The sequence below is a fragment of the Helianthus annuus genome, chromosome 10, assembly GCF_002127325.2.
Source record: "Helianthus annuus cultivar XRQ/B chromosome 10, HanXRQr2.0-SUNRISE, whole genome shotgun sequence".
Taxonomy (NCBI): Eukaryota; Viridiplantae; Streptophyta; class Magnoliopsida; order Asterales; family Asteraceae; genus Helianthus; species Helianthus annuus.
Genome location: NC_035442.2, coordinates 166,342,731 through 166,368,985, shown reverse-complemented (window position 1 = coordinate 166,368,985; position 26,255 = coordinate 166,342,731). Strand labels below are relative to the sequence as shown.

General features: G+C 39.0%; 4 protein-coding genes across 5 annotated transcripts; 1 reads left to right on the top strand and 3 right to left on the bottom strand.

Annotated features, from left to right (window-relative positions):
* Window positions 1-4,306: 4,306 nt before the first annotated feature.
* Window positions 4,307-8,507, bottom strand: LOC110886410 (F-box/FBD/LRR-repeat protein At1g13570-like). Its single transcript, XM_022134202.2, has 6 exons — window positions 8,344-8,507; window positions 7,343-7,442; window positions 5,329-6,011; window positions 5,165-5,263; window positions 4,918-5,073; window positions 4,307-4,852 (listed from the first exon to the last, which is right to left on the bottom strand). Exons 3-6 carry the CDS (start codon window positions 5,962-5,964, stop codon window positions 4,580-4,582), a joined length of 1,164 nt encoding a protein of 387 aa, XP_021989894.1. The 5' UTR covers window positions 5,965-6,011; window positions 7,343-7,442; window positions 8,344-8,507; the 3' UTR covers window positions 4,307-4,579.
* A 2,167-nt stretch (window positions 8,508-10,674) lies between these two features.
* Window positions 10,675-11,826, top strand: LOC110883219 (chitinase CLP-like). The gene has a single exon (XM_022131028.1). It carries the CDS (start codon window positions 10,675-10,677, stop codon window positions 11,824-11,826), a length of 1,152 nt encoding a protein of 383 aa, XP_021986720.1.
* A 182-nt stretch (window positions 11,827-12,008) lies between these two features.
* On the bottom strand, window positions 12,009-12,548 carry LOC118483214 (F-box/FBD/LRR-repeat protein At1g13570-like). The gene is made up of 2 exons (XM_035978771.1): window positions 12,285-12,548; window positions 12,009-12,206 (listed from the first exon to the last, which is right to left on the bottom strand). The coding sequence occupies exons 1-2, from the start codon at window positions 12,447-12,449 to the stop codon at window positions 12,030-12,032; spliced, it is 342 nt and encodes a 113-aa protein (XP_035834664.1). The 5' UTR covers window positions 12,450-12,548; the 3' UTR covers window positions 12,009-12,029.
* A 1,028-nt stretch (window positions 12,549-13,576) lies between these two features.
* LOC110886409 (F-box/FBD/LRR-repeat protein At1g13570-like) lies at window positions 13,577-25,726 on the bottom strand. 2 transcript variants are annotated; one of them, XM_022134199.2, is made up of 6 exons: window positions 25,620-25,726; window positions 24,583-25,068; window positions 14,486-14,679; window positions 14,317-14,415; window positions 14,072-14,227; window positions 13,577-13,993 (listed from the first exon to the last, which is right to left on the bottom strand). In XM_022134199.2, exons 2-6 carry the CDS (start codon window positions 25,019-25,021, stop codon window positions 13,718-13,720), a joined length of 1,164 nt encoding a protein of 387 aa, XP_021989891.1. In that variant the 5' UTR covers window positions 25,022-25,068; window positions 25,620-25,726; the 3' UTR covers window positions 13,577-13,717. The 2 variants fall into 2 exon arrangements, with proteins under 2 accessions (XP_021989891.1, XP_021989892.1); XM_022134200.2 differs by lacking the exon at window positions 14,072-14,227.
* Between the last annotated feature and the right edge of the window lie 529 nt (window positions 25,727-26,255).

Below are 26,255 nucleotides of genomic sequence, written 5' to 3'. Positions count from 1 at the left end.
CTTGAAGTCATGCATTATTTGTCGAATTTAAGCTATTTAGTTGATTTATGTTTGCGTTTTTTTGTGAGAGAAGTCAAATGATTTTGTTACTTTTCTTCATTTGATAGTGCGGTTTTGTGATAGGACTACAACTTGCCCCTTTCATTAATCTTAGTGTTAGTGTATAAGTAAATGATTCCAAACTGCTTGAAATTTCCACAGGTCCCAAATTGTCACTCATAAGAAAATTATTCATATAAATAGCTTTTGTCATCGACATAAATTGTTTTGTGTTTTCTATCTTAATTTGTGTTTATATTGTAGTGTACGACGCCGTTGACATTTTCGGGATCTTACAAGGACCGAGGAAGTGGAGGAGGTAGGGGGTTCGGGTACTACAAGTGGGCAAGTTTAGACACTAAGGTGAGGCCAAGTTTAGACACGAACAATCTTATAAAGTTGTTCCACGGTTTGGATTCGTTGAAACTCGAGCTTAATCGATTGGAAATTGAAGTCACATGTGATTAATGCAAAATGATTTGTTGGATTAATTGAATCTTTTTTGTTTTTGAATGTTGATATTGTTTGTTCTTCTGCAGATTATGATCGAGAATCGAGCGAATCACAATCTTAGATAGATCTTAAATTAAATGTCTACATAAGAAAAAAAAATGATTGAAAACTATAACTTTAATGTCATTGTGGGTTAACTGCTCATTTAATTAGTTGATGGTTGCATAGGTGTTCACGTGTTGAATACATTATTTGATTTATATATCAAAGTGCCAATTTTTCTTTCTCGGTGTGAATCATAGCTAGAAATTACATTCTTTCTCATTCACTCGGTTGGCTAAGAAGCGATCGGACTCTTAGATCAGAACTCAAGTCAAGACAGTTAACCACCATCCATTCCGAAGAGAGCCTTAGGACATCCGCTTAAACCAACTCTGCTGGTCTGAAGCCTATTAGTCAGTCGGTCTTCAACTCTCGGTAATATTCTACCTAGTGAGAAATGCCAATTGCGAGCTCTAGCAGATGTTCCCGATCTTGAATTTATTTCATTTAACTCCCTTCTTTTCTGGTAAGGAAAGACCTAAACCCGTGCCGTCTCAGCTTACTATTTACTTTAGGTTTTTTGTTTGCAAATCGCCTGAACTTTTAGAGTTTCAAGCAGGAACTTTCCGAAAGGAATCTTGGAAAATCGGCCTAAGAAAAGAAGACGAGGTGAAGGAAAGCAGAATGATTTGAGTGTTCCGGGGAGATCGAATATTAACTAGCTAACTCGATGGAACGTCGAAGCTAGCCAGCTTTGAAGTAATAGGAATTAGGTAAAAAGCAAGGACCGATTGGACAGCGAAAGCTAAGCGACAAAGAGCAGGAAGAGGTTTAGGAATAAGTAAGAAAGCAGCAAATCCTTACTCGAAGAGAGGGAGAGATAGTTTATGATCGAAGACCACGAACTTTAGGAATGGGGTCAGTGCAAAGTAGAAGATGAATTCATTGGTGGAATGTCAAGGTCAAATCGTGAAAGCAAAGTGAGTCTTAAGTCTACGCAACTAACGGTAGCTCCACCATTTCATGCACTTCTCTTCGGCTCATTAAGAGCGGGATCCGGGGTAAGAAAGTAAGATTGAACTACTGAATAAGAGAAGCATTGTGATTTCCTTGAAAAAAGGACTTTAGCGTCTCATTGCGAAAGCAGAAGTTCAATCATTCCTCATTCACTTCTAGGGCTTGGGTTAGAGAGGGGGAATAGATTAAATAAATAAAGTCCAAGTGCAGTTCCTATTTCTCAGCTCAGATTAGAGCACCAGGCAAAGGAGTAGGAGCAGCCGCTGGAGAACCACCATAGCCATCCATGGAAGTAAGAATAGCAGCAGAAGTAGTAGTAGGAACATGGGCACTGGAAAAAGATTCAATCGATCCAGCTCTGATAACAAAGCAGTAGGCAAGCCTTAGGACCATCCATACCTCTAAGCCCGAGACTTTTTCCCGGAACGCATCAATCTTACCTCCACCAACAGATTCTCATGTATTTTCCATTGAGTAATTTATATTAATGTTTCACGGATTATTTTTGTTAACGAACTGAGCCATCTGGGTTGGATTTATAGTTTACATTTTCCATGTTTATATATTAGTGTTAGTTGGTTTTCTTTTTTGTTGTAGCTGATGTAGGTGTCATTGTATCATAATATAAGAATCCAAACATGTATTTTTTTGGTTGATTTTTTTTTTTTGTTGTAGCTGATGTGGGTGGGGCAAGGTTGGGAATAGGTATGAGTCGGGTCAAAATACTTTGATTTAGAGTGTAGAGTGACAGTGAGGTATTGTCTATACGTGTATATAAATTTTTAAAAAATAATCCGTTATACTAAAAAAATATACATGATTAATATACATTCTTGCTTTTGTATGTTTTTGTGGCTCTTTACAACAAAAAAAAGTTTAAGAAACCGAATTAAAAATTTATGGTGGAGAAAATGGAAAGATGATACTTTAGATGTTAAAAGTGTTATTTTTATACTTTTATATGTTGTAAATTAAATTTTCCTAACCGGAAAATTTCCGGGTTATAACCTAGTACTAAAACAAAACAATTGTGTACCACATGACATTAACTTAACGCTATTATTGTCACATGGCAATATGATCTTTCTCCCATATAAGTTTTGAGCGGCAAACTTCACAACCTCTGTCTCCTCACACACACTTCTTTATCTCACACAACATTCTATCAAATTGGAGTTTCCATAATCAGTAAACCATTTCCTTTTTATCTTCTCTGGAGTTTCCTTTTTCATTCCCCTTTTCATTCAATCTTCTTACAATCAAGAACCCTAAATCTATGTCGTCTTCTACATTGACGATTCTACTGTGATGATTTCATCTATATCTATATTATCTTGACTGTAGTATGTATTCTGAATCGATAATTTGTATATGATTTTACTTTAATTTCATGTCATGTTGATTTTACAATGATACATTTGTTAATTGTTTGAATTTTTATTTGTATTGTATGCATTAGAAATGCTAACTTTATAGACTGTTCATCCTTTTTTTGAACGACAAATTTGGATCATTGACGGACCACTAGAGTATCATCGTACCAGCGGAACCACCCGATCATATCCATCTCCACTAAGCAATAATGCCTATACACCAATTTAGGAGAAAACCCCAAAAATCTGGGAAAACCCCCTTGTGGGAATCGAACTCAGGAGCTAATAGTCACAAAGCCTCATCATACCCAAAGATGCGACTAAGCTATAATGTCATGGCATTCATCCTTCTTTATTGATTAGGGTTTTTCTACAATCCTTTCTCTGTATAGCTTAACCAGAATATCTTTTGATATGAAACGAATTTGCCGGTGATAATTTGATGGGGAGAAGGTCAGATCCTTAATATATATATATATATATATATATATATATATATATATATATATATATATATAAAGTATAATGTACATCAGGGCTTAACCTACATTAACATACATGACAAAAAATATAACGTGCGTTATTATCATAGAACGTGCGTGATTATAGTCCCATGCGTGATTATGTGGTCCCATGCGTGATTATGTGGTCCCATGTGTGATTATGTGGTCCCATGCGTGATTATACCTCTGATCCAACGGTTACCATTGTCTCCTACGTGATGTATGATAAGGCTTTTTGTATGTTAACCTTACTCTCTCTCTCTCTCTATATATATATATATATATATATATATATATATTGTTGGTTTTGATTTGTATTTTATCGTAGGCCAAGGTTTATTGGTTTAAAATACTTCATTTTTTTGTGTGCGTTTCGCTTTTGTCAGTATGGTTTGTTGGTTTACGGGTATGTTTGGCAAAAGTAGCTGATGGCTGAAAGCTGGAAGCTGTAGTTGGTAGCTGTAGCTTTTTAGATATATTTGGTGTTTGGTAGAGTAGCTGAAGCTTTTAATAAAATGTATTAAATGACCAAAATGGACATAACTAAAAATTTAGAAAGTTGGTGCATTAAAAAGTTCCTTATTTTTAGAGGTTAAATTAGTCAATTTTTCCCTAAAAGCTTGTAGCTTCTTCTAAACGCTACTACTAGTAGCTTTCAACCAAAAGCTTCAAGCTCCTAACCTAAAAGCTTAAAACTCCTTCAACCAAACAAGACTTTTTATTAAGTATGAGCTTTTTCTTAAAAGCTTAAAGCTAAAAGCTTCTAAAAGCTCATAAAAGCTCCATGCCAAACATACCCTACATCTCTAATAATGTAGAATTCCCTATTTATATATTTTAGGAGATAATTTCAACACTGAAACACAATGCTACAGTAGCTAAGTTATAAACCGAATATATAGAAACACAAATATGGATACATTTGTGATAATTAGTGAAGTAACACCCGTCGCCAGTCCAGCGGTCCCAACGTATCCTTATCAAATGCAAAGGCCAGCTGGCAGAAAATAACTATTGTGAATACCAGCATCCAAAATAACGACAACTAATATAAGCAGAAAAACAAGTAGCAATTCTTCCAGATTATCATCATACTTCTTTAAACTAAGTGTTGAGTTATCTAAAGTCTTTGATGTTGTTGTCCCGTCCCAACTACTTTACAACAATTTCTACCGGTGATGCGCATGGGGCCTGTAAGAGAACTTTTAACATCTCCAACTCTTCATCCTTGTCATCAACTATCAACAACACCTTCTTCAACTTTGGAGACCTGGAGATGATAAACTTCACAAACTCCATTGAAGGCTTCAAGTTGTTAAAATTATAAATCACCAATTCCTTCAGATGCTCCATCCAAACATCTGAGTATTTTTCCAATATACCATAATATATCTCATTTTCATCATTATACTCCAGTTCAGCAACCTATAGGAAGGGTTGTCATTATTTTTGTCAGTAGATTTTGGTGAGAATTAAAATAACAGATTTACCTCTAGCACAATGTGCTCCAAGTTTGGGGAACATTTGAGCAAAACAGCAAGAAAAGTTAAAAGACCATCGACATCTAGAGACATTTCTTTGAAACAAAAGTATTTGAGGTGGATTAGTGAGGTTGGAAGCTCTTCTGGAACCGAGTCTAGAACAAGCTACAATAATAAGCAAACAAAATTTTAAAACCATAGTTTGACTGACTTTCTTTTCTTTCACTTATATATTATGTGGAAAAACAAATATTACCTGACGGGCATTGTACCCATAAATAGTCAGATCTTCAATCACATGTAGACAATCAAAAAGCTCAATAATTGTGCAATCTTTATGACTGATAAATCCTTGCTGCAGTAACTTACAATATCAAGTTTAAAAAGCCCATGAGAATAAATATTCAAGCGAGAACTTACCAAAGTGAACCTCTTAAGTGATGGACAATTTGATAATAGACGAAGAAGAGCTTTTGAAGAGATCCATACATTCATCAAGCATAAGCTTCTAAGGCTACCAAATCCACTGACTATTGGTTGATGGTCAAGATTAACAAAACTGAGATATAGGTCTGTTAACTGATGCAAAGAGAAGGCACATAAGGGTAACTTATACGGAGATATATAATCAAACGCAAGTGTTAATTTCTTGACAGTATGGTTCCTTGACAAATGAAATACTATTTGATCAAGTTCAAAACAGTTGTAGGTTCCGATCGGGTTAAAGATGAACTCGTGTATTGGACCCTGGCGCATTAACAGAACTTGGTGTATAGCATTGAAAAGTTTACACCTTTCGTCCATGTTTTTTTTCCGTGCACTTGCTATGTCAGATGGTAGCTTCTCTTTGTTTTTTCCTTTGGACAAAGTAGACGAACCAAACTCAAGTTTGGGAATAGTGGTCCACTTGTACCTCCATTCCCTAGAGAGGATACTTGTCCGTGCTGCCTCTTGAATTGGTAAAAGACATAGGATGTTTTCTATTATGGTTTGAGGGAGTGTGTTGATTGTAGTCGACGACAATCGTTGAGCTTTAGTCGGACGTTTAGCTTTCATCTTAGGTTGTTTTAGTCAGATTGATACTAAATAACGCTGCACATAAGCTGCCAAATACAACATTAGGAGAACGTATAACACAAGAAAATGGTTATACATCAGTACTGTTTGGATGCAACGATTATACCATCTTCATTCCAATTTGTAGTTTATCTGGTGAAACCTATATCAGTTTATAGTCCAGTTATCTACTTCTGCTTATGTTTGGATGAGACAAATGACAATTATACCATTTTCATTTCAATTTACATAAATTACACCCATGAGATACCTATATAAATATGTTCAATGCTCTTTCCAAAACTACATTCGAGATATAGAACATAGAAAAAACACAAAAATGTTTTTGCTTCTTCAACTACTCGTTATCGTTCTAGGTTTCATCTCTCATGAACATGAGGCTATGGCTGCGTATGTGCCGCCATACACATCCGTAGTAGTTCTATTCGTCATTTTATAAAACGTTATAGTTTAAAAGTTATAAAAGAAAAACGAGTGAAGCAACTGAATTAATTATAATAATATAATAATAAAATTTAAAAACAACAAATGTGATAGGAATGTTACATGTATGTGTATTTCTATTGGTAGGTACGGGTATTTAAGTTTCATTTATGGTGGGTTCGGGTGAGTTTTTTCCTTCAGGTCTTAAGTTCGAGTCTGTGTGATAAGGGTTTCTCATTGAGGGGTTTAAATTGAGGATTTATTGTGCGAGGGGGCTCTCTAGCACAGATCCGGTTAAGACAACGTATGCTAGACCTCCCAACATTCACGAATAATTCACACCTTAAAAAAAAAACGTGTATGTGTATTAAGTCTATATATGCAATGTGTAAGTCTCTATATATATGCAACGTCTATGTATGCATGTAACGATACGTGTGTGGTATACATGAATCTTCATCATGAAGATTTATTTTCTTCAAAGAGCCAAACTTAGCCGCCAAATTGGTTTTCTTCGGAACAAAGCAAAGCAAGTCTTCTTGCTATAAATAGAGATCAATTTCGTTAAGTTTACCCATTAACAACTTTCTCGAATATAAGGCGTAGTGTGTATTTAATTTAAATATAAGTTTCCTTTAAGTTTTAATATAGAATTTTTTTAGGATTAGTTAACGTATAAATTTAATTATAGTAAAATGTCAAGAGTAGACCCGTAGCTATATAAAAAAACTTCGGTTCATAGCAGGTCGGATCGGGTTGGGTCATGTAAAACAAGTAAACATAAACAAACAAAGTTTCATAGCGGGTCAGGTCGGTTCAATTTCAATTTTCAAAGAATCAAACCCTAATTCCTAAGTTCCAATCATATAAACAAACAAAGTTTCAAGTAAAACAAGTAAACATCATAAAAGCATCAAAGTTCAAAAAAACATACCTTAGTCTTCAGTTAGAAGAATCCGACGAAAAAAGTGGTTCAACCCCTTTTCTCTTGAGAAATCGCGTCATAACTTCCCTAATCACGGTTCCTCCTAGTCCTATCACATACAAAATAAACAAGGATCTTCAAGTGTTCAACCATAGCCCATATTCTCTAATTTTCAATTTAAAATTTTGAATTTCAAGCCTAGAATTTCATCTTTTCAAACCCTATACTAGAATCATATAATCAATAAGTGATTAAGAGACAACAAACCCATCCTATAAAGACTAGAACAACCCCTAATTAGCTCAAAACATATAAAAGTTTAAACTTTTAGGTCAAGTTATTCTACAAAGGCTTCTAATTGTAAGAAGTGTAAGAAGGATTTATAGAGTGACAAGTGTCCAATAAGCTAAAACTAAACCCTATTAGACACTTGTCACTCTATAAATCCTTCTTACACTTCTTACAATTAGGATCCTTTGTATTTGATCCTAATCCTTAATAACAGTATTAGACCAGTTTTCCAGTTAATGGGGACTGGGGAGTTCATATAGAGTTCTAGACACGATACAGTTAGTATACAGTATATGGTTTCATAAACTTATTTTCGCAGTTTTAAGAAATGAGAAATATAAAACATGTTTCCAAATATACTTTTCCCCCTTAGACTTAGATCTAATCTAGATATAGTTTAGCTTTTCTTTCTCTTTACAAAACCAACACAAAAAAACATAAGATAACCTGCTACAAGTGCTGGCTTTATTTATGAAATGGATACAGAACACAGATGATACATAGGCACAAAATTACTATATACCCCTGAGAAAACAAATCAAAGAACTGCACCTCTTTGGTGATTTAAAAGTTGAAACAATGCTGCTCATCTGCAATTATAGAATCCTTCTTACACTTCTTACAATTAGGATCCTTTGTATTTGATCCTAATCCTAAACTTTTTTATCCCATCTTCTAATGAAATAAACATTAAAATAACAAAAAGAACATCGACATACCTGTTTATTGTCGGTGTGAAGCTGGGTGCGGCCGGAATTTTGCAGGGGTGGTCGGAGGTTGTCGTCGTCGCTGGCAGGAGGAGGGAGAGCGGGAGTGGTGGCAGCGATTGGGTTGTGGTTGTTTAATGGGTTTGTTTTAATGTTTGAAGTGGGCTAAGTTATTGGGCTTATTAGTTAATGGGTTTGTTTTAATGTTTGGTTAATGGACTGAATACTTAACTTAAGTTTTATTAAAGGGTTAATTATGATAATTCGGTCGGGTTTCAATCCGTGTTCAAAAAAAAAAAACTTATATAATTTCTCAACATTTTTTTAAAGGGTGCAAACGAAAAATTTCAAGGGGTGCGGTTGGAATTTTCCAAGGGGTGCGGACAAAAATTTTCAAATGGTGCAGTCGGGAGTTTGCGCGGATATTAACACTAAAAATTTTTTTTTCAAAGAGTGTGGCCGCCCCCACACGGGCTAACCTAAGTCCGCCCCTGGTCTATATATGCAACGTGTAAGTCTCTATATATATGCAACGTGTATGTATGCATGTAAGGATACGTGTGTGGTATACATGAATCTTCATCATGAAGATTTCTTTTCTTCAAAGAGGCAAACTTAGCCGCCAAATTGGTTTTCTTCGGAACAAAGCAAAGCAAGTCTTCTTGCTATAAATAGAGATCAATTTCATTAAGTTTCCTCGAATATAAGGCGTAGTGTGTATTTAATTTAAATATAAGTTTCCTTTAAGTTTTAATATAGAATTTTTTTAGGATTAATTAACGTATAAATTTAATTATAATAAAATGTTAAGAGTAGAGTTTAGGTTTATGATCAGGGTAATGACTATCTAGTACCCCACTCTTGATTTAACTAGTGTTTAAAATTATTCTGGTCTTGATTAGGAAACCAAGTTTGTATCAGTTATAGTAAAACCTCCATATAGCAAAAGTGAGCTTTATGAATGTTTTTCAAACGTGAACATGCTTGTCCTAAACTGTAATAATACGGCATGACTGTTGTACGTATGTATATATCTTGAGCATGACATACACATGATATTTGTGGTCCCTTATACGTGCCGCTACGGCTGGATTTGTCGATACTGCACCCGTGGTGTAGTGGGAATTAACTGTATGGTTATGTAAGTTACGTGTTAACGTTGGGTTATGATGACATGAGCGGGTACAAGTCATGATTAATTGTTGCGATTTGTAAATTGTGTATATTCATGAACCCACCAGTAATAGCTGACATCTTTTAAGCATGTGTCACAAGTAATGATGGTTAGTTTGTGCGTACTGTTTATCTCGGATATGCGTGGCTAGTAATAAAGTATTGGTGGAAATTCTGTACTTACAGCTAAGAATAGTTTGATCAAAATTTATATTAATAAAATAAATGTTTCCTTGTAAGTCGGTATCAATTGTGGATGGTGCATCCTTATCCGGTTGTCGTGTAACATGAATTCTTTATCCCAAACTTTGAATTGAATTGGATTTGTTATTAATTTTTGAATGACATAACTTGTTTATTATTCATAAACTACTTTTATCTATAATAATCATTTTTATCTATAATAATTTTTGTTTCATATATTATATAATTATATTACATACATACTATTTTATTATATTTATATAATTAAAAAACTACTCTGGTCTCGTTTATACATTAAATGAGTTTCAATTTAACATGGTCTAGCTCAAGTTTGAGATTGATTAAGCTCGGCTCAAGTTCGAGTTATTAGCAAACATATCTTGAATAGTTCATGAACGTACGGTTTGGTTGGTTTACAGTTGTAGTAGCAACGGATACAATGAAACATTTACTCAACTTGCGTGTATGGCCATGTTCGAAAGCTTTACACCGCAAGATTGTGTCATGTTTCCATTATGGGTAGATGACTTATTCTGATTTATTCATGGTTATAACTTATATGCCTTAGACACGTAAAGTGTCCCACTTAAGTTGACCACATCTTGCTTCGGATATACCATTCTTTGTCATCGATTATTAACGCCAAAAATCCTAACAATTACTTACCAACTCATCCCCAAATATATCTCTTTGTTCCAAAAATATATATATATATTCGAAGAAACATAAATTACACCCATGAGATACCTATATAAATATGATCAATGCTCTTTCCAAACTACATTCGAGATATAGAACATACAAACACACAAAAATGTTCATGCTTATACAACTAGTCGTTATCGTTCTAGCTTTCGTCTCTCATGAACATGAGGCTATGGCTGCTATGTGCCGCCATACACATCCATAGTAGTTCCGGTTAACAAACATACCGATGCTGCTAAGCCTCTCTATAGTGTTGAGATCATGACAGCCTATGACTATGTAAACGAGCAATACTTGCATTCAAACTTCCTTATAGACATCGATGCTCCCTTCATATGGCACGACTGCATCGTGCAATGGAACATTTATCCAGGCAGTTGCCCCCCCAACACGCTCTGCACATACGCTGTTTCTTGCGTAGATTATCAATGCACAACTTTTCGAACGTCTTACTCTTATAAGAATCCTTCTTGCCCTCTAGAAACCAACACTTCTTCGTTCCCTGGTTGGGGTGACTGTACATGCTCAGTCAACGTGTTTAACCCTGTGACTGGTTCGTGTAACCAAACCCTTATCAACTACGACGATTTCACAGTGAACGTAAGTGACGGTAGAAAAATCTTCAGTGGTTTATATGATGCACACCCTTATGCAGCATGTGCTCCTCATTCAACATTTGCATCATTTCCTTCAAATGTTTCTGGTGTCATGGCGTTTTCTTCCTCGCCTTACGCCTTCCCAGCTTACTTCTATCAACCCCTCAAAAAAACGTTAGCTCTATGTCTTCCAAGCAAGCCATCTGTCCCCGGGGTTCTATTCTTTGGAACCGGTCCTTATTACCTTCTTCCCCAATCGAATGTCGATGTAAGGAGTTATCTTTCTTATACTCCGTTGGTAACGCAACCAGATTCTTTTGGATACTTTATCAGTGTCAATAGCATTGTAATTAAAAAGAGATCTATCAATGTTCCGGCAAACACAACTACCAAGCTTAGTACAACTGACCCTTACACGACACTCAGAACCGATATCTATAATGGTGTGGTTAGGAGGTTTACAAAGGTTACAAAACAATTACGTCCTGCAAAGCCAGTCGCCCCCTTCAGCCTTTGTTTCAGCGCCTCCACTGTTGGCTTGAAAGTTCCTGATATCGATTTCAGCCTCCCGGATGGGAAGAAGTGGACTGTATCCACTGCTAACTCTATTAAGCAGATTACAAACGAGGTGGCGTGTTTGGCGTTTGTTGACGGTGGTGCAACGAGTGAGCCTGCAATCGTGATCGGGACGTTTCAGTTTGAGGACAACTTTCTAGAATTTGATTTAGAGAATTCGACTTTTGGGTTTAGTTCGTCGTTGCTACGTAAGCAGACGTCTTGTGCAAACTTCAACTTTACACTTACCGACGGCCCTTAAATAACCCTTTAGTCGAATAAAGTTTTCCTGTTTAGATGTGATATCTATGAATCCAATAAATAAATAACCCTTAGTCGAATTCCCATGATTTTTACATTCGTTATCTGTCTTAGTTTGCTTGTATCATCAATGTTATGATTAAAAAAAAAGACTTGACATATGCAAGGTTGGTATTGATTATACATGAGGTTTGTGGTAACACTTCAAGATGCGACAGGTGACGTCCCCAAGATAAACTTTACAAACTCCATCTCGCGCTTCAAGTTGCTGAAACATTGAATCTCCATTTCCTTCAGATGCTCCAACCGAACATCTGAATATTTTTCCAATATACCAGAGCATGTCTCATTTTCATAACAATAATTATGCCCTATATCAATCTACAGAAAGGGTCGTCATTACTTTTGTCAGCGGATTTTGTCAAGAACTAAATTAAATAGAATAAAAAATAGATTTACCTCTAGCTCAAGTTTCTCGAAGATTGGGGAACATTTGATCAAAACAGCAAGAAAAGTTAATCCATGGTGTTCAGCGAAACACATTTCGTAAATACGAAAGTGTTTGAGGTGAATTAGTGACGTTGGAAGCTCTTCTGGAATGGAGTCTAGAACAAGCCACTTCATCCATAGGCCAAAACAAAAATTAACAAGCAAAGCTTATTTTGGTTTTCTTTCAGTTATATATGATTTGAATAAATAAATATTACCGGGCGGACACACTCCCCCGAGGTAGTAAGATGTTCAATCACAGGCAAACACTCGAATAGCTCAATAATGGTGCAATCTTTAGAACCGATACCTTCTTCTGTAAGCTGCAGCAACTTACAATTTTCAGATAGGTTTCAAAAGCCCATGAGAATAAACATTCGACTGAGAACTTGCCAGAGTGAAGCTCTTAAGTGACTGACAGTTTGATAAAAGTTGAAGAAGAGCTTCTATAGAGATCTTTACATAATACAAGCATAAGCTTCTAAAGCCACTGGGGGTGGCAACGTTAAACTTCCGTGATAGCCTTTATCATGCGTGGAAAAAACAAGATTCCCACCGCCAGTCATTTGTTCAACGAGTGATAGCAGCCACGTGATGGATTTCCGTTATTTTTTTTTCACGCGTGAAAAATGATGGATGTGAGGGGGTGTGGGGGTTTTATTATTAGGTGTTGTGAGTGATGACCATTGCCACTAAAAAAGGATGTGAGTGATAGAATAGTGGCTGATGACATGGCAGGAGTTGATTGGATGCTTGTGAGTGATAGAATTATATCACTAGTGACCACCCCCCCACCCCCCTAAGGCTACCAAATCCAATGGATATCAGTTGATGGATAAGATCAGCGTAAGTGAGATCCAGGTCTGTTAACTGATGCAAAGAGAAGGCACATAAGGGTAACTTATAGTGCTTATCAATGAACGTAAGTATTAATTTCTTGATAGTATGGTTCCTTGACAAATGAAATATTATTTGATCAAGTTCAAAACAGTGGCCGTTTGCCATGGCGCAAAAGGTAAACTCGTGTATTGGACCTTGGCGCATTAACAGAATTTGATGTATAGTATTAAAAAGTTTACAACTTGGGTCCATGTTTTTCCTTGCACTTGCTATGTCAGATAGTTGCTCATGTGTTCATCAATTAATTCTTTTAATAATTATAATTTGAAACACTCAACACCATCAAAGTGATTATAACCACTTCAAGCAAAAGAAACACATCACAACAATATTTTTAAAGCTCAAATTTAACTTGAAAACAGTTTTACAAACACGAGCTCTAACTCGGATTTGATTCATTTAATAATCATTATGAATATACATACCCTAGTTGAGTAATTGCCAACATCCAAATAAACTCCATAGACTAACCAGAAAGAAAACACAAAAAAGTAGCAATACAACTAATCTATCACAACGATTTCTACAGGTGATGCGCGTGAGGCTTGTAAGAGAATTTTTAACATATCCGACTCTTCATCCTTTTCAACCAAACTATGTATGATCACCTTCTTCAGCTTGGGTGACCTTGCCAAGATAACCGTCACAAGCTCCATCTCACGCCTCAAGTTGCTGAAACGGTGAATCTCCAATTCCTTCAGATGCTCCAACCGAACATCTGAATTTTCTTCCAATATACCAAACCACGTCTCATTGTCATTACCAATACCCTCGTCAATCTACAGGAAGTGTCGTCACTATTTTTGTCAGTGGATTTTGGCGGGAACTAAAATAAATAGTAAAAAGAAAAGATTTACGTCTAGCTCAATTTTCTCCAAGTTAGGGGAACATTTGATCAAAATAAGAAGAAAGATTAATCCATGGTCTTCACCGAAATACGGTTCGTTAAAACAAAAGTACTTGAGGTGGATTAGTGAGGTTGGAAGCTCGTTTGGAACCGAGTCTAGAACAAGCTACAATAAGCAAACAAAATTTTACAACCAAAGTTTGATTTTCTTTTCTTTCAATATTTACATATAATGTGGATAAATAAAAATAATACCAGTTCGGGAGTGTCCCCGTAGATAGTCAGATCTTCAATCACATGTAGACAATCAAATAGCTCAATAATTGTGCAATCTTTATCACAGATAGATCCTAGCTGCAGTAACTTACAATATTCAGATAAGTTTAAAAAGCCCATGAGAATAAATATTCAAGCGAGAACTTACCAAAGTGAACCTCTTAAGCGATGGACAATTAGATAAAAGATGAAGAAGAGCTTTTGTTGAGATCTTTACTTTTATCAAGGATAAGCTTCTAAGGCTACCAAATCCACTGAATATTGGTTGATGGTCAATATCAACATAACTGAGATCTAGGTCTCTTAAATGATGCAAAGAGAAGGCGCATAAGGGCAACTTATGTAACAACCCGCACCTTCGCGCGTTGTTACTGCTCGATACACTCGTTACGCCTAGCACCGGAGATTCGGATCATAATGTAACTATATCAATTATATCGCTAAATCGAAGTACAATCGAATAATTATGCATATTCTATCACTATTACAAACCTATTTCGCATAACACTCACGATGATGTCGAATATGGGCCTAAACTACCCTTCTCGATGAGCGTGAGGTGTCAAAATGTGAGTAATCAACGCTAACGAGGGTTATCGGGTGAGTACCATGACTCTAACCGTCATGACGATGATGGCAATATGAGTAAGTGGTGCCCCGATAATCATTGTGGCACATCACATCGAAGAACACACTCAAAGGCACGCGTAACTCGATCACCGCACTGAGAATTGGATACATAAATACGTATATACGGCCCCTTTGTGATTAATAATAATAAATAATTTAATAATTATATAAATATATGAAAATATGGCTCAAACCGTCGAAATCGCACCAAAAACGGGATCAAAAGGCTTCCGAACGGATCAATTCGATCAGACTAGTCCAATTGGTCAGACCGGCCCAATCAGATAGGCCAGTCCGATCGGATGGGCCAGTCCGATCGGATGGACCAGCCGATCGGATGGACCAGCCGATCGACTGGGCCAGCCGATCGACTGGGCCAGCCGATCGACTGGGCCAACCGATCGACTGGGCCAGCCGATCGACTGGGCCAGTCGAACCAACTGCTGTTTTGCCTTCCTTTCCCCTTCCTTGCCTATAAATACCCCTCCATTCACTCCCAAACACTTGTGTTGCTGCTCCTAACCGACCAAGACGTTCCAGCCCTCAAATCTCTCGATTTCTTCCGATTCTTGTAAGTTTTCAACCCGAATCTTGTACTTTCTTGACCCAAATGCAATCCTTCATCTTTCTATCTTTCAAATCTCAATTTTTAACCGTGAAATCAACGGATTTGGGGTGTTCTAAGGTGATGTCACCACAAAGTTCTTCAAAGGTGATGTCATCTCATGAAGAACAACTCAGATTCGGATGATTTACATACGATTTTTCATGAATCTCAACCAAATCAATGTTTTTCTAATCAAAAGGCCACGGATTTGGGTTGTTCGGATAGATTTCATCACAAAGTCTTATGAACTTCAAGTGTTGACCTCATATCATCAAGAACGACTCAGATCCAGGGCATTTCCTAAGTAAAATCAAGGTTTTTACATCAGATCTAGTGATAAAATGATCGATTTCGAGTTAAACACGGAAAAACCGACAAAAACGACCAGTTCCGACGAACGGGGTGATTCCCGGCCGATGAAACAGGTCGGAATTGACGGGATTTCAGTTGCTTAACACCTCATCGTAACGTCTCGACCCAAAACGCCGAAAAACGCTCGAAAAATCATCGAAAACAGCCGAACAGGATGGCCAATCGAGTGGCCCAATCGATCGAACAGCTAGTCGATCGAACAGCTAGTCGATCGAACAGCTGGTCGATCGAACAGCTGGTCGATCGAACAGCTGGTCGATCGAACAGCTGGTCGATCGAACAGCTGGTCGATCGAACAGCTGGTCGATCGAACAGCTGGTCGATCGAACAGCTGGTCGATCGAACAGCTGGTCGATCGAACAGCTGGTCGATCGAACAGCCATTCGATCGATCAGGCTGTCCGATCGATCAGGCCCATTCGATCGATCATGCCATCCGACCAACCAAGCCCATCCGACCGACCAGGCCCACTCGATCGAGTGGCCTGTTCGACTGGGCCAGCCCAATTACAATTTTCAGCCCAATTTCACCATTTTGTCCGATTTCAACCCAATTTTTGCCGATTTCACGCAAATCGATACCGTTTAACGCATAGTAACCTATCACTCACATAAATTGTCTGAAATCAGGATATTCTCCGGCACCGGTTCCGCAAACCTAACCGAAAACGCGCTGTGAGTATACTTGACCCCTTTTATCGAATTTTGGGTGTAACATACGTTCCATAAAAAAAACCAAACTTATCAAACGAATGATTCAATTGGACTATTTATCACTTGCGAATAACTGTTTGCATAGATATACGTGATGCTAGTTACATGTATGCTAGAACTTATACTCGTGACGTCCCACCAAGACTAGTATAGTACTATTTCGCCCGACGGGGTCTAGTTATGCCATCAAGAGTCGAGCATCGAGGACTTAGCTGGTAGTATCAGTTTTGTGAGTATATATGTTGTGTATTACGTTTATGCATGTGGAAATTCGCAGCACTTTTAATCTATCACACTATCACATATCAAACCTGTATACTCGCCAATACTTTTGTATTGACAAAGTTTTAACGTATGTTGCAGGTTTAGCCGAAGTTTACATCAAATCAAGCTAGGAAGTCTAGAAACTCATCTAAATTATAGGTTGTCGGATTTGAATTGTTCGAGAGGACAAGAAATCTGTGATAACTTATGTGATTGTATTGTTTGTTAGTATGGGATGACAAATGTAATAAATATTATCGCAATATAGTTGTTATGGATTCTCTTGAGCAATCTGAATCGCCTAGTGCCGCGCCCCGATGATTCCGCCATCGGTTGGGGTGTGACAGATTGGTATCAGAGCCATAACTATAGGGAACTAGGCAAAGTTTGAGACTTGACCTAGTCCGGGTCGATGTCTTAGAAAATTGACCTAGTCTATAGTCTAAGTACCCACAGGCCGACTCTTACGAACTCGTTAGGGTTTGTTTGGGCCAACTTGCTACTCTCGATCGAATTTGTTGAAAGTTACAACTATTGTGTGAACACCGCATACTACAGCTTCACACAAAGAGCCTTTCCTAAGGCTAGAAGGTTACTTAGCCTTTCCTAAGGCTGACACAATACACATGTTTTCAAAACTACTCGCATAACAAAACCGAGTGATCTAGTCGAGACCAGGTGTGAAAACCAATAACTCTTGATAGGATCACTCACTCAGCGTATTTTTCTAGCACGAGAACTCTTTGTTGAGCTAGGAGTGACATCCACATCTCGACAAAAGGTCTCCATTTCGAAATTCTAGTGGAACTCTCGGATTTATTCGATGAGCACAACCACAAATGGGAACGAAGTTGTTAAGCCAGGGGTGAAACCCATACCTTAATCAACTGTTCCACTCCATAAAATGGTTTACAAAAGCTCTCACCAAGGTCACGACCATAACAACGACTCAGGCTACGCGAAGACTAGAGAGACGAATGTCAGGAGCTGCATCCCAGTGGAAGCATGAGTTCCCTAGGTCAACGCGTATGCCCGAACTTGTTGGGTATAGTCGGGTTACTTGGGTAGTCAACGCCTAAACACCCAAGGCATTCCATCTAAATTTTACGTGTATGGATTACGTCTATGAGTTTTCAAATTTAAGCTTTACGATTTACCGATTTCTCGATTTATCGAATTTACGAACCTCGATTTACAAAGCGCACAACCTGCACAGCCATCGCAATCTAAAACAAAGACCGAATGATCGCAACAAAACAAACGCCTAAGTACTCGAATTCGCTTACGCTATCTCTCTCATCACGTCCTCGCAAATTCTGAATCGATATCTATGTGTAACCTACAGCTATACCTATACGTACTATATACAAAACGAATCAATTATGTGAGAGTTTAGGAACCTAGAATTTTCCTATGTGGCTCCTATGTGTTTAATTAAATTCTATACCGAGTTTTGATCGAATCAAATCGCATCAAAAGCTCAAAAATCATTATGATCGAATCTCATTTCGAATCCTTCTGTCTAGATGCCTTCCAACAACTCGATCTCGAGACGAGTAGCTAGGAGAAGAGCCCAACGACGCGCCGATAAGAGGATTGCCTCAATTGTGACCAAGGAAGTGGTCAAGCTCATTCCTCAAATTGTCGCGCAAGTGCACTCTCAAAGCCACTCTCGAGCCCCGGAAGACGTCAAGACGGAATCTGCATTCCTCTACAAACACTTCAAAGCCTGTGATCCAATGCCTTTCACTGGTGAAGGAGATGTTTCTCAATTACTCCAGTGGTTCGATGCCATCGAGGTTACCCTTCGTCAGAGTGGGTGCCCCGAGGACCTTCAAACTACTTGCGCCACCGGAGTATTTCAATCACGAGCACTCGATTGGTGGACCGCCGAACGCAACAAACGTGGGATCTCCGCAGCTTACGCCCTCTCATGGGACGAGCTGAAGGAACTCATGAAGGAAGAATATTGCCCTCCTCACGAAGTCCAGAAGCTAGAGAACGAATTTTGGGAAATCAAGCAAACCGAAGGTGACAATGCGAGCTATACAGCAAGGTTCAAACAGCTCAGCATAATCTGCCCAAGTCAAGTCGACACTCCGAAGAGAGCTATCGCGAAGTATATTCGTGGCTTACCAGAGTGTGTGGGTGATTTTGTCGAAGCTGCAAAACCTACTACCATCGAAGAAGCCTACCGGTTAGCCGCAGAGCTCAACAGCAAACGAGTCGTAAACGGATTCTTCTCCAAGAAGCCTGTCAAACGAGCTCATCAAGCAATCATCATCCACTCATCCGACGATTCCTCTGGAGAATCGGTCGGTGGTTCATCTGACAGCTCCTCGGAGGATTCTTCTAAGGATTGCTCCGACAATGTCTCCGTCAAATCATCAGGCGAATCCGAAGACGACACTGCATCAACTCAGGAAGCCCAACCTAGCCGCAAACGAAAGACCGTGAGCCCAGACTCCTCAACAACTGGACTGCCGCAACCCGAACCTCTCCGATCAGTCCCAGTTCAGTCACAACGCGCTTACAATGGATCTCATCCCCTGTGTTTCACATGCACGTATCATCACCCGCTAGAGGCAAAATGTCGCTATTGCGCAAATTGCAACTGGTATGGGCATTATACGTCGCAGTGCCGTACAGGACCGTGACCTGGAAGGAAGTCATCAGCAACCGCCGTCTCCGCAAGTATTCACAACAACGTTATTTTGATCCTAATGTTGTTGTAATAATCCGACTTATCGCTATCATTTCTGGAACTTATTCCATATATCATCGTGTGTGGATTTTATTTCTCTTACAATCGAGCACTATCTAGACGCTAGCACTATGTACTATATTATGTATTTTATCCCTATAACACTCTTAGAATGAGGTACGGTATACGTGCAAGGGACAACTAATCACGGGTGCACACGGGATTACCTTGGTCAGTGCACGGAGATCGTAGTGAAGTTCTAATGGTGCCATAACGTTTAAAAGCACGGTCAAGGGTCTTGGTCGTGTCAACAAAGTGTGACACCAAAGCACGGGGCATAAGTAGTAGGGGTGACGCGGGGGTACGCTTTACCATACTACCGAAACTTCGTGAAGAAAGTGCCATAACGTTTCAAAGCACGGTCAAGGGTCTTGGTCGTGTCAACAAAGTGTGACACCAAAGCACGGGGCATAAGTAGTAGGGGTGACGCGGGGGTACGCTTTACCATACTACCGAAACTTCGTGAAGAAAGTGCCATGAGGAGTTGGACGTTATTAGACCTATTATACTATTATGGTTAATTTGACACTCTACCATCAATCACAAGGCGTAACAAAACTAAACCGCATCACTGCGAGGCTTCTCGTAAGTCCGCGTACACAAATTGCCACATCGATGAACTTAGGTAAGTTCACCCCGAAGAGCAATTGGAGCAACGCGAGACTGGTCGTAAAGTCTAGAACGCAACTTAATCGCAGTTTTGCCGGATCAATCTCGCAATCAAATCATTCGATAAGTGGCTCGAAATCGCAATCGCATCATGTGTTTGTCTAGAAATCTCTAACGCTAGTTGTTGTCAATTGTGTGAACTTCTATCAGCTGGTGTGGATCGTCTATTGTGGATTCGCTAGACGAGTATCGAGAATCACTCGCCGCCTTCCACTCTTAACGCGCCTCGCACCTAATCCATCAACTCGATACTCTTATCATGGTTCGCTATTACTTATCAATGCACGCATTCTACGTGTCATGTTAGCGCACAAGACCTCGCTTCACGAGACGAAACTAACAAGGTTGAAACATGGTGATGTTTTGACCATATTAGTTGACTTTGTGGAAAAAGGCCGTGTGGGCTAGCCTTAGTACTAATGGTGGTGTAATCAGTTCAATCAATCGTCTATCACTCGCAACGCAACAATCGTCGCTTATCAATCTGTTGAAATCTATTGTCTATCGATGTTCGAAAGTTACTTGGAAGTCATCGCAGGTGGTGTAATGTTAGGGTGCATGACATTGCTTCACAAGATAAAACTAATATGGAAACATGGTGTTTGTCATATTAGCAAGTCTTGTGGAAACGTGCCATGCGAACTTCGTGTGGAATCAAATCGAAATCTCATTTACTCGAATCAAAATCGTGTCATTCGTTGTCCAACCAAGCATACCATATCAGCGTTTGTGTGACCAGACTACTCGCACCCGCTGCCTACGCTTGGTTTGCATCCAACTTATTTTCTATTCAAAACTCGATCTAGCACCTCATCGCTAGGATCAAGGGAATCGAAATTCTATCTGTGTCGTATCGGCACACGTGACGCCGCCGCACGAAACGGAGATAATATGGGTAAAACATGGTGGATACGCCGCTGGTACTTCCTATATATAAGTGTTTTAGTCATATTAACAAACTTTCGTGGGAAAGTGCCACGTGGGGCCCGATGTAAGTTATTTTTCCATAGTATTAAGGAAAACCTATTTTTATAAAATTTTTACTAAAACCGTTGGACAAATGAAATTCCTTACAACATGGAGAAAACATTGAATCAGTTTGGCTCCGTGCCCAATAAAAAAAAAAAATTTTATAAGTCCAATTCTTTTCTTAAAAACCTTTGCAATGACCGACAGGAATCTTCCCGAGAACGAGGGTTCGGCAGTCGAGTTCCGCTCGAACCCACGTTGTAGGAAAGTTTTCTTAAAACTTATTTTGCCACCTGATTCTTTTAAAATGTAAAACTCAAAACCTGTTATCAAATAACAAAACCCCCCACATAGCGCTGGTGTGGACATCAAAACGGTCGACACCGCGCCATGAGGAGATTTTTCTTAATTAACTTCGGAAATTAATCGAGTATTGGTAAGTTTAAAACGCTATAAAATTGCTTTTTGTATGTGTTATCACTTCTAAGTAATCGAATCGTATGCTCTCTCTATTTTCACTCGCCAAATCGTAATCGATCGCTCGTTGTCTAGACGCTATTAATCTCTACTCTCAATCGCATCAACTCTTACGACCCTACTATTGGATTAATTTCGGGACGAAATTTCCTAAAGGAGGGGATACTGTAACAACCCGCACCTTCGCGCGTTGTTACTGCTCGATACACTCGTTACGCCTAGCACCGGAGATTCGGATCATAATGTAACTATATCAATTATATCGCTAAATCGAAGTACAATCGAATAATTATGCATATTCTATCACTATTACAAACCTATTTCGCATAACACTCACGATGATGTCGAATATGGGCCTAAACTACCCTTCTCGATGAGCGTGAGGTGTCAAAATGTGAGTAATCAACGCTAACGAGGGTTATCGGGTGAGTACCATGACTCTAACCGTCATGACGATGATGGCAATATGAGTAAGTGGTGCCCCGATAATCATTGTGGCACATCACATCGAAGAACACACTCAAAGGCACGCGTAACTCGATCACCGCACTGAGAATTGGATACATAAATACGTATATACGGCCCCTTTGTGATTAATAATAATAAATAATTTAATAATTATATAAATATATGAAAATATGGCTCAAACCGTCGAAATCGCACCAAAAACGGGATCAAAAGGCTTCCGAACGGATCAATTCGATCAGACTAGTCCAATTGGTCAGACCGGCCCAATCAGATAGGCCAGTCCGATCGGATGGGCCAGTCCGATCGGATGGACCAGCCGATCGGATGGACCAGCCGATCGACTGGGCCAGCCGATCGACTGGGCCAGCCGATCGACTGGGCCAGCCGATCGACTGGGCCAGCCGATCGACTGGGCCAGTCGAACCAACTGCTGTTTTGCCTTCCTTTCCCCTTCCTTGCCTATAAATACCCCTCCATTCACTCCCAAACACTTGTGTTGCTGCTCCTAACCGACCAAGACGTTCCAGCCCTCAAATCTCTCGATTTCTTCCGATTCTTGTAAGTTTTCAACCCGAATCTTGTACTTTCTTGACCCAAATGCAATCCTTCATCTTTCTATCTTTCAAATCTCAATTTTTAACCGTGAAATCAACGGATTTGGGGTGTTCTAAGGTGATGTCACCACAAAGTTCTTCAAAGGTGATGTCATCTCATGAAGAACAACTCAGATTCGGATGATTTACATACGATTTTTCATGAATCTCAACCAAATCAATGTTTTTCTAATCAAAAGGCCACGGATTTGGGTTGTTCGGATAGATTTCATCACAAAGTTCTTATGAACTTCAAGTGTTGACCTCATATCATCAAGAACGACTCAGATCCAGGGCATTTCCTAAGTAAAATCAAGGTTTTTACATCAGATCTAGTGATAAAATGATCGATTTCGAGTTAAACACGGAAAAACCGACAAAAACGACCAGTTCCGACGAACGGGGTGATTCCCGGCCGATGAAACAGGTCGGAATTGACGGGATTTCAGTTGCTTAACACCTCATCGTAACGTCTCGACCCAAAACGCCGAAAAACGCTCGAAAAATCATCGAAAACAGCCGAACAGGATGGCCAATCGAGTGGCCCAATCGATCGAACAGCTAGTCGATCGAACAGCTAGTCGATCGAACAGCTAGTCGATCGAACAGCTGGTCGATCGAACAGCTGGTCGATCGAACAGCTGGTCGATCGAACAGCTGGTCGATCGAACAGCTGGTCGATCGAACAGCTGGTCGATCGAACAGCTGGTCGATCGAACAGCTGGTCGATCGAACAGCTGGTCGATCGAACAGCTAGTCGATCGAACAGCCATTCGATCGATCAGGCTGTCCGATCGATCAGGCCCATTCGATCGATCATGCCATCCGACCAACCAAGCCCATCCGACCGACCAGGCCCACTCGATCGAGTGGCCTGTTCGACTGGGCCAGCCCAATTACAATTTTCAGCCCAATTTCACCATTTTGTCCGATTTCAACCCAATTTTTGCCGATTTCACGCAAATCGATACCGTTTAACGCATAGTAACCTATCACTCACATAAATTGTCTGAAATCAGGATATTCTCCGGCACCGGTTCCGCAAACCTAACCGAAAACGCGCTGTGAGTATACTTGACCCCTTTTATCGAATTTTGGGTGTAACATACGTTCCATAAAAAAAACCAAACTTATCAAACGAATGATTCAATTGGACTATTTATCACTTGCGAATAACTGTTTGCATAGATATACGTGATGCTAGTTACATGTATGCTAGAACTTATACTCGTGACGTCCCACCAAGACTAGTATAGTACTATTTCGCCCGACGGGGTCTAGTTATGCCATCAAGAGTCGAGCATCGAGGACTTAGCTGGTAGTATCAGTTTTGTGAGTATATATGTTGTGTATTACGTTTATGCATGTGGAAATTCGCAGCACTTTTAATCTATCACACTATCACATATCAAACCTGTATACTCGCCAATACTTTTGTATTGACAAAGTTTTAACGTATGTTGCAGGTTTAGCCGAAGTTTACATCAAATCAAGCTAGGAAGTCTAGAAACTCATCTAAATTATAGGTTGTCGGATTTGAATTGTTCGAGAGGACAAGAAATCTGTGATAACTTATGTGATTGTATTGTTTGTTAGTATGGGATGACAAATGTAATAAATATTATCGCAATATAGTTGTTATGGATTCTCTTGAGCAATCTGAATCGCCTAGTGCCGCGCCCCGATGATTCCGCCATCGGTTGGGGTGTGACAACTTATGCGGATACATATAATCAAACGCTAGTTTTAATTTCTTGACAGCATGGTTCCTAGACAAATGAAATATTATTGGATCAAGTTCAAAACAGTCACAGTTTGCAATCGAGTCAATGCTGAACTCGTGTATTGGACCCTGGTGCATTAACAGAACTCGGGGTATAGCATTGAAAAGTTTACGCCTCCGTTCCATAATTTTCCTTGCCCGTTCTACGTGAGATGTTTGATTCTCTTGAGTTCTAATTTCAAGCACACTAGACGAACCAAACTCAAGTTTGGGAATTGTGGTCCACTTGTACCTCCATTCCCTAGAGAGGATACTTGTCTGTGCTGCCTCTTCAATTGGTAAAAGACATAGGATGTTTTCTATTATGGTTTGAGGAAGCGTGTTGATTGTAGTCGACGACAATCGTTGAGTTTTAGTCGGACGTTTAGCTTTCATCTTAGGTTGTTATTGTCAGATTGATACTAAATAACGCTGCACATAAGCTGCCAAATATAACATTAGGAGACTGTACAACACAAAGTATAATAATTCAAGGTCATACATTACTGTTTGGATGCGACGATTATACCGTTTTCATTCCAATGTATAGTTTATATCTGCTGAACGCTATATCAGTTTATAGTCCAGTGATCCACTGTTGCTTATGATTAAATTATAAAGCTCACATAATCAGTTTAATCACACACAACAAAGAGGATTATCTAAAGATGAGTTGAACTTACTTTCCTCGTGTTTCATCAATTTAATTCTGTAAATAATTATAATTTAAAGACATGTTAAATTTGGTCACTATTTCTATGGATTAACACAGATGCATGTACTGTCTCGATGATGAAAGTATACGACTTAGCATATGAATGTTGAAATTGATCGTAACAATTATCAAAAAGGGAACCGAGGTTCATAACAAAATCAAAATATCACAGAAATATAAACCCTAATATCACCGTAATAAACCCAAAAATCAAACATCTGTGACTTGAAATGAAAACAGAAGGCTCATAAACACTAAAATCAGCGAAATAATAGATACCGGAATTGGAATGAGTTTATGCGTGTCTGTGTGGATCATAAACCCTGACCTTCTTCACACTCGTTGAGTGAACAATGTGTCTGTGTTGATGGGACTAGAAAGGAATGGTGTGGATATTGATTGCCCTTTTTTATTGACACACCCTATTGCAATTGGCTGAAAGTCGGTAACCTAGCCGAGTTGAGTCTGGTTGAACTCGAGCTCGAACTTAAATGAGGCAGCATAATTCATCTCGTTTATTTAATCGAGTTGAAAAGTAAACCTCGAGCTTGACTCGTTAAGTGTTCGAGCCGACTCAAGTCAAATCGAGTCGGCTTATTATTTTTATTTTTATTTTTATTTTTAAATATGTAATTCAGTTAACCACTTTATGAAATTCGCTATGCAAATAATGTTGGACAAATTTACGATTTTACTTTCTTTTATACGTCTATTTTCTCTCTCTACAACAGAGCGGCCCTCCCACCTCTACGACGAGCCTAACGGTTATTTGTTTTGCAGGTCTCTTTCCTATTACGAGATGCAATTCACTAGGCTATCCGGAGGTCTGATTTTTGAATCTTCACTGTGCGTTTGGGTTGCAGTATGTTGTTTCATTAAGGGGCCATGTAGGAAAGCATTTTGACATGAGGTGGT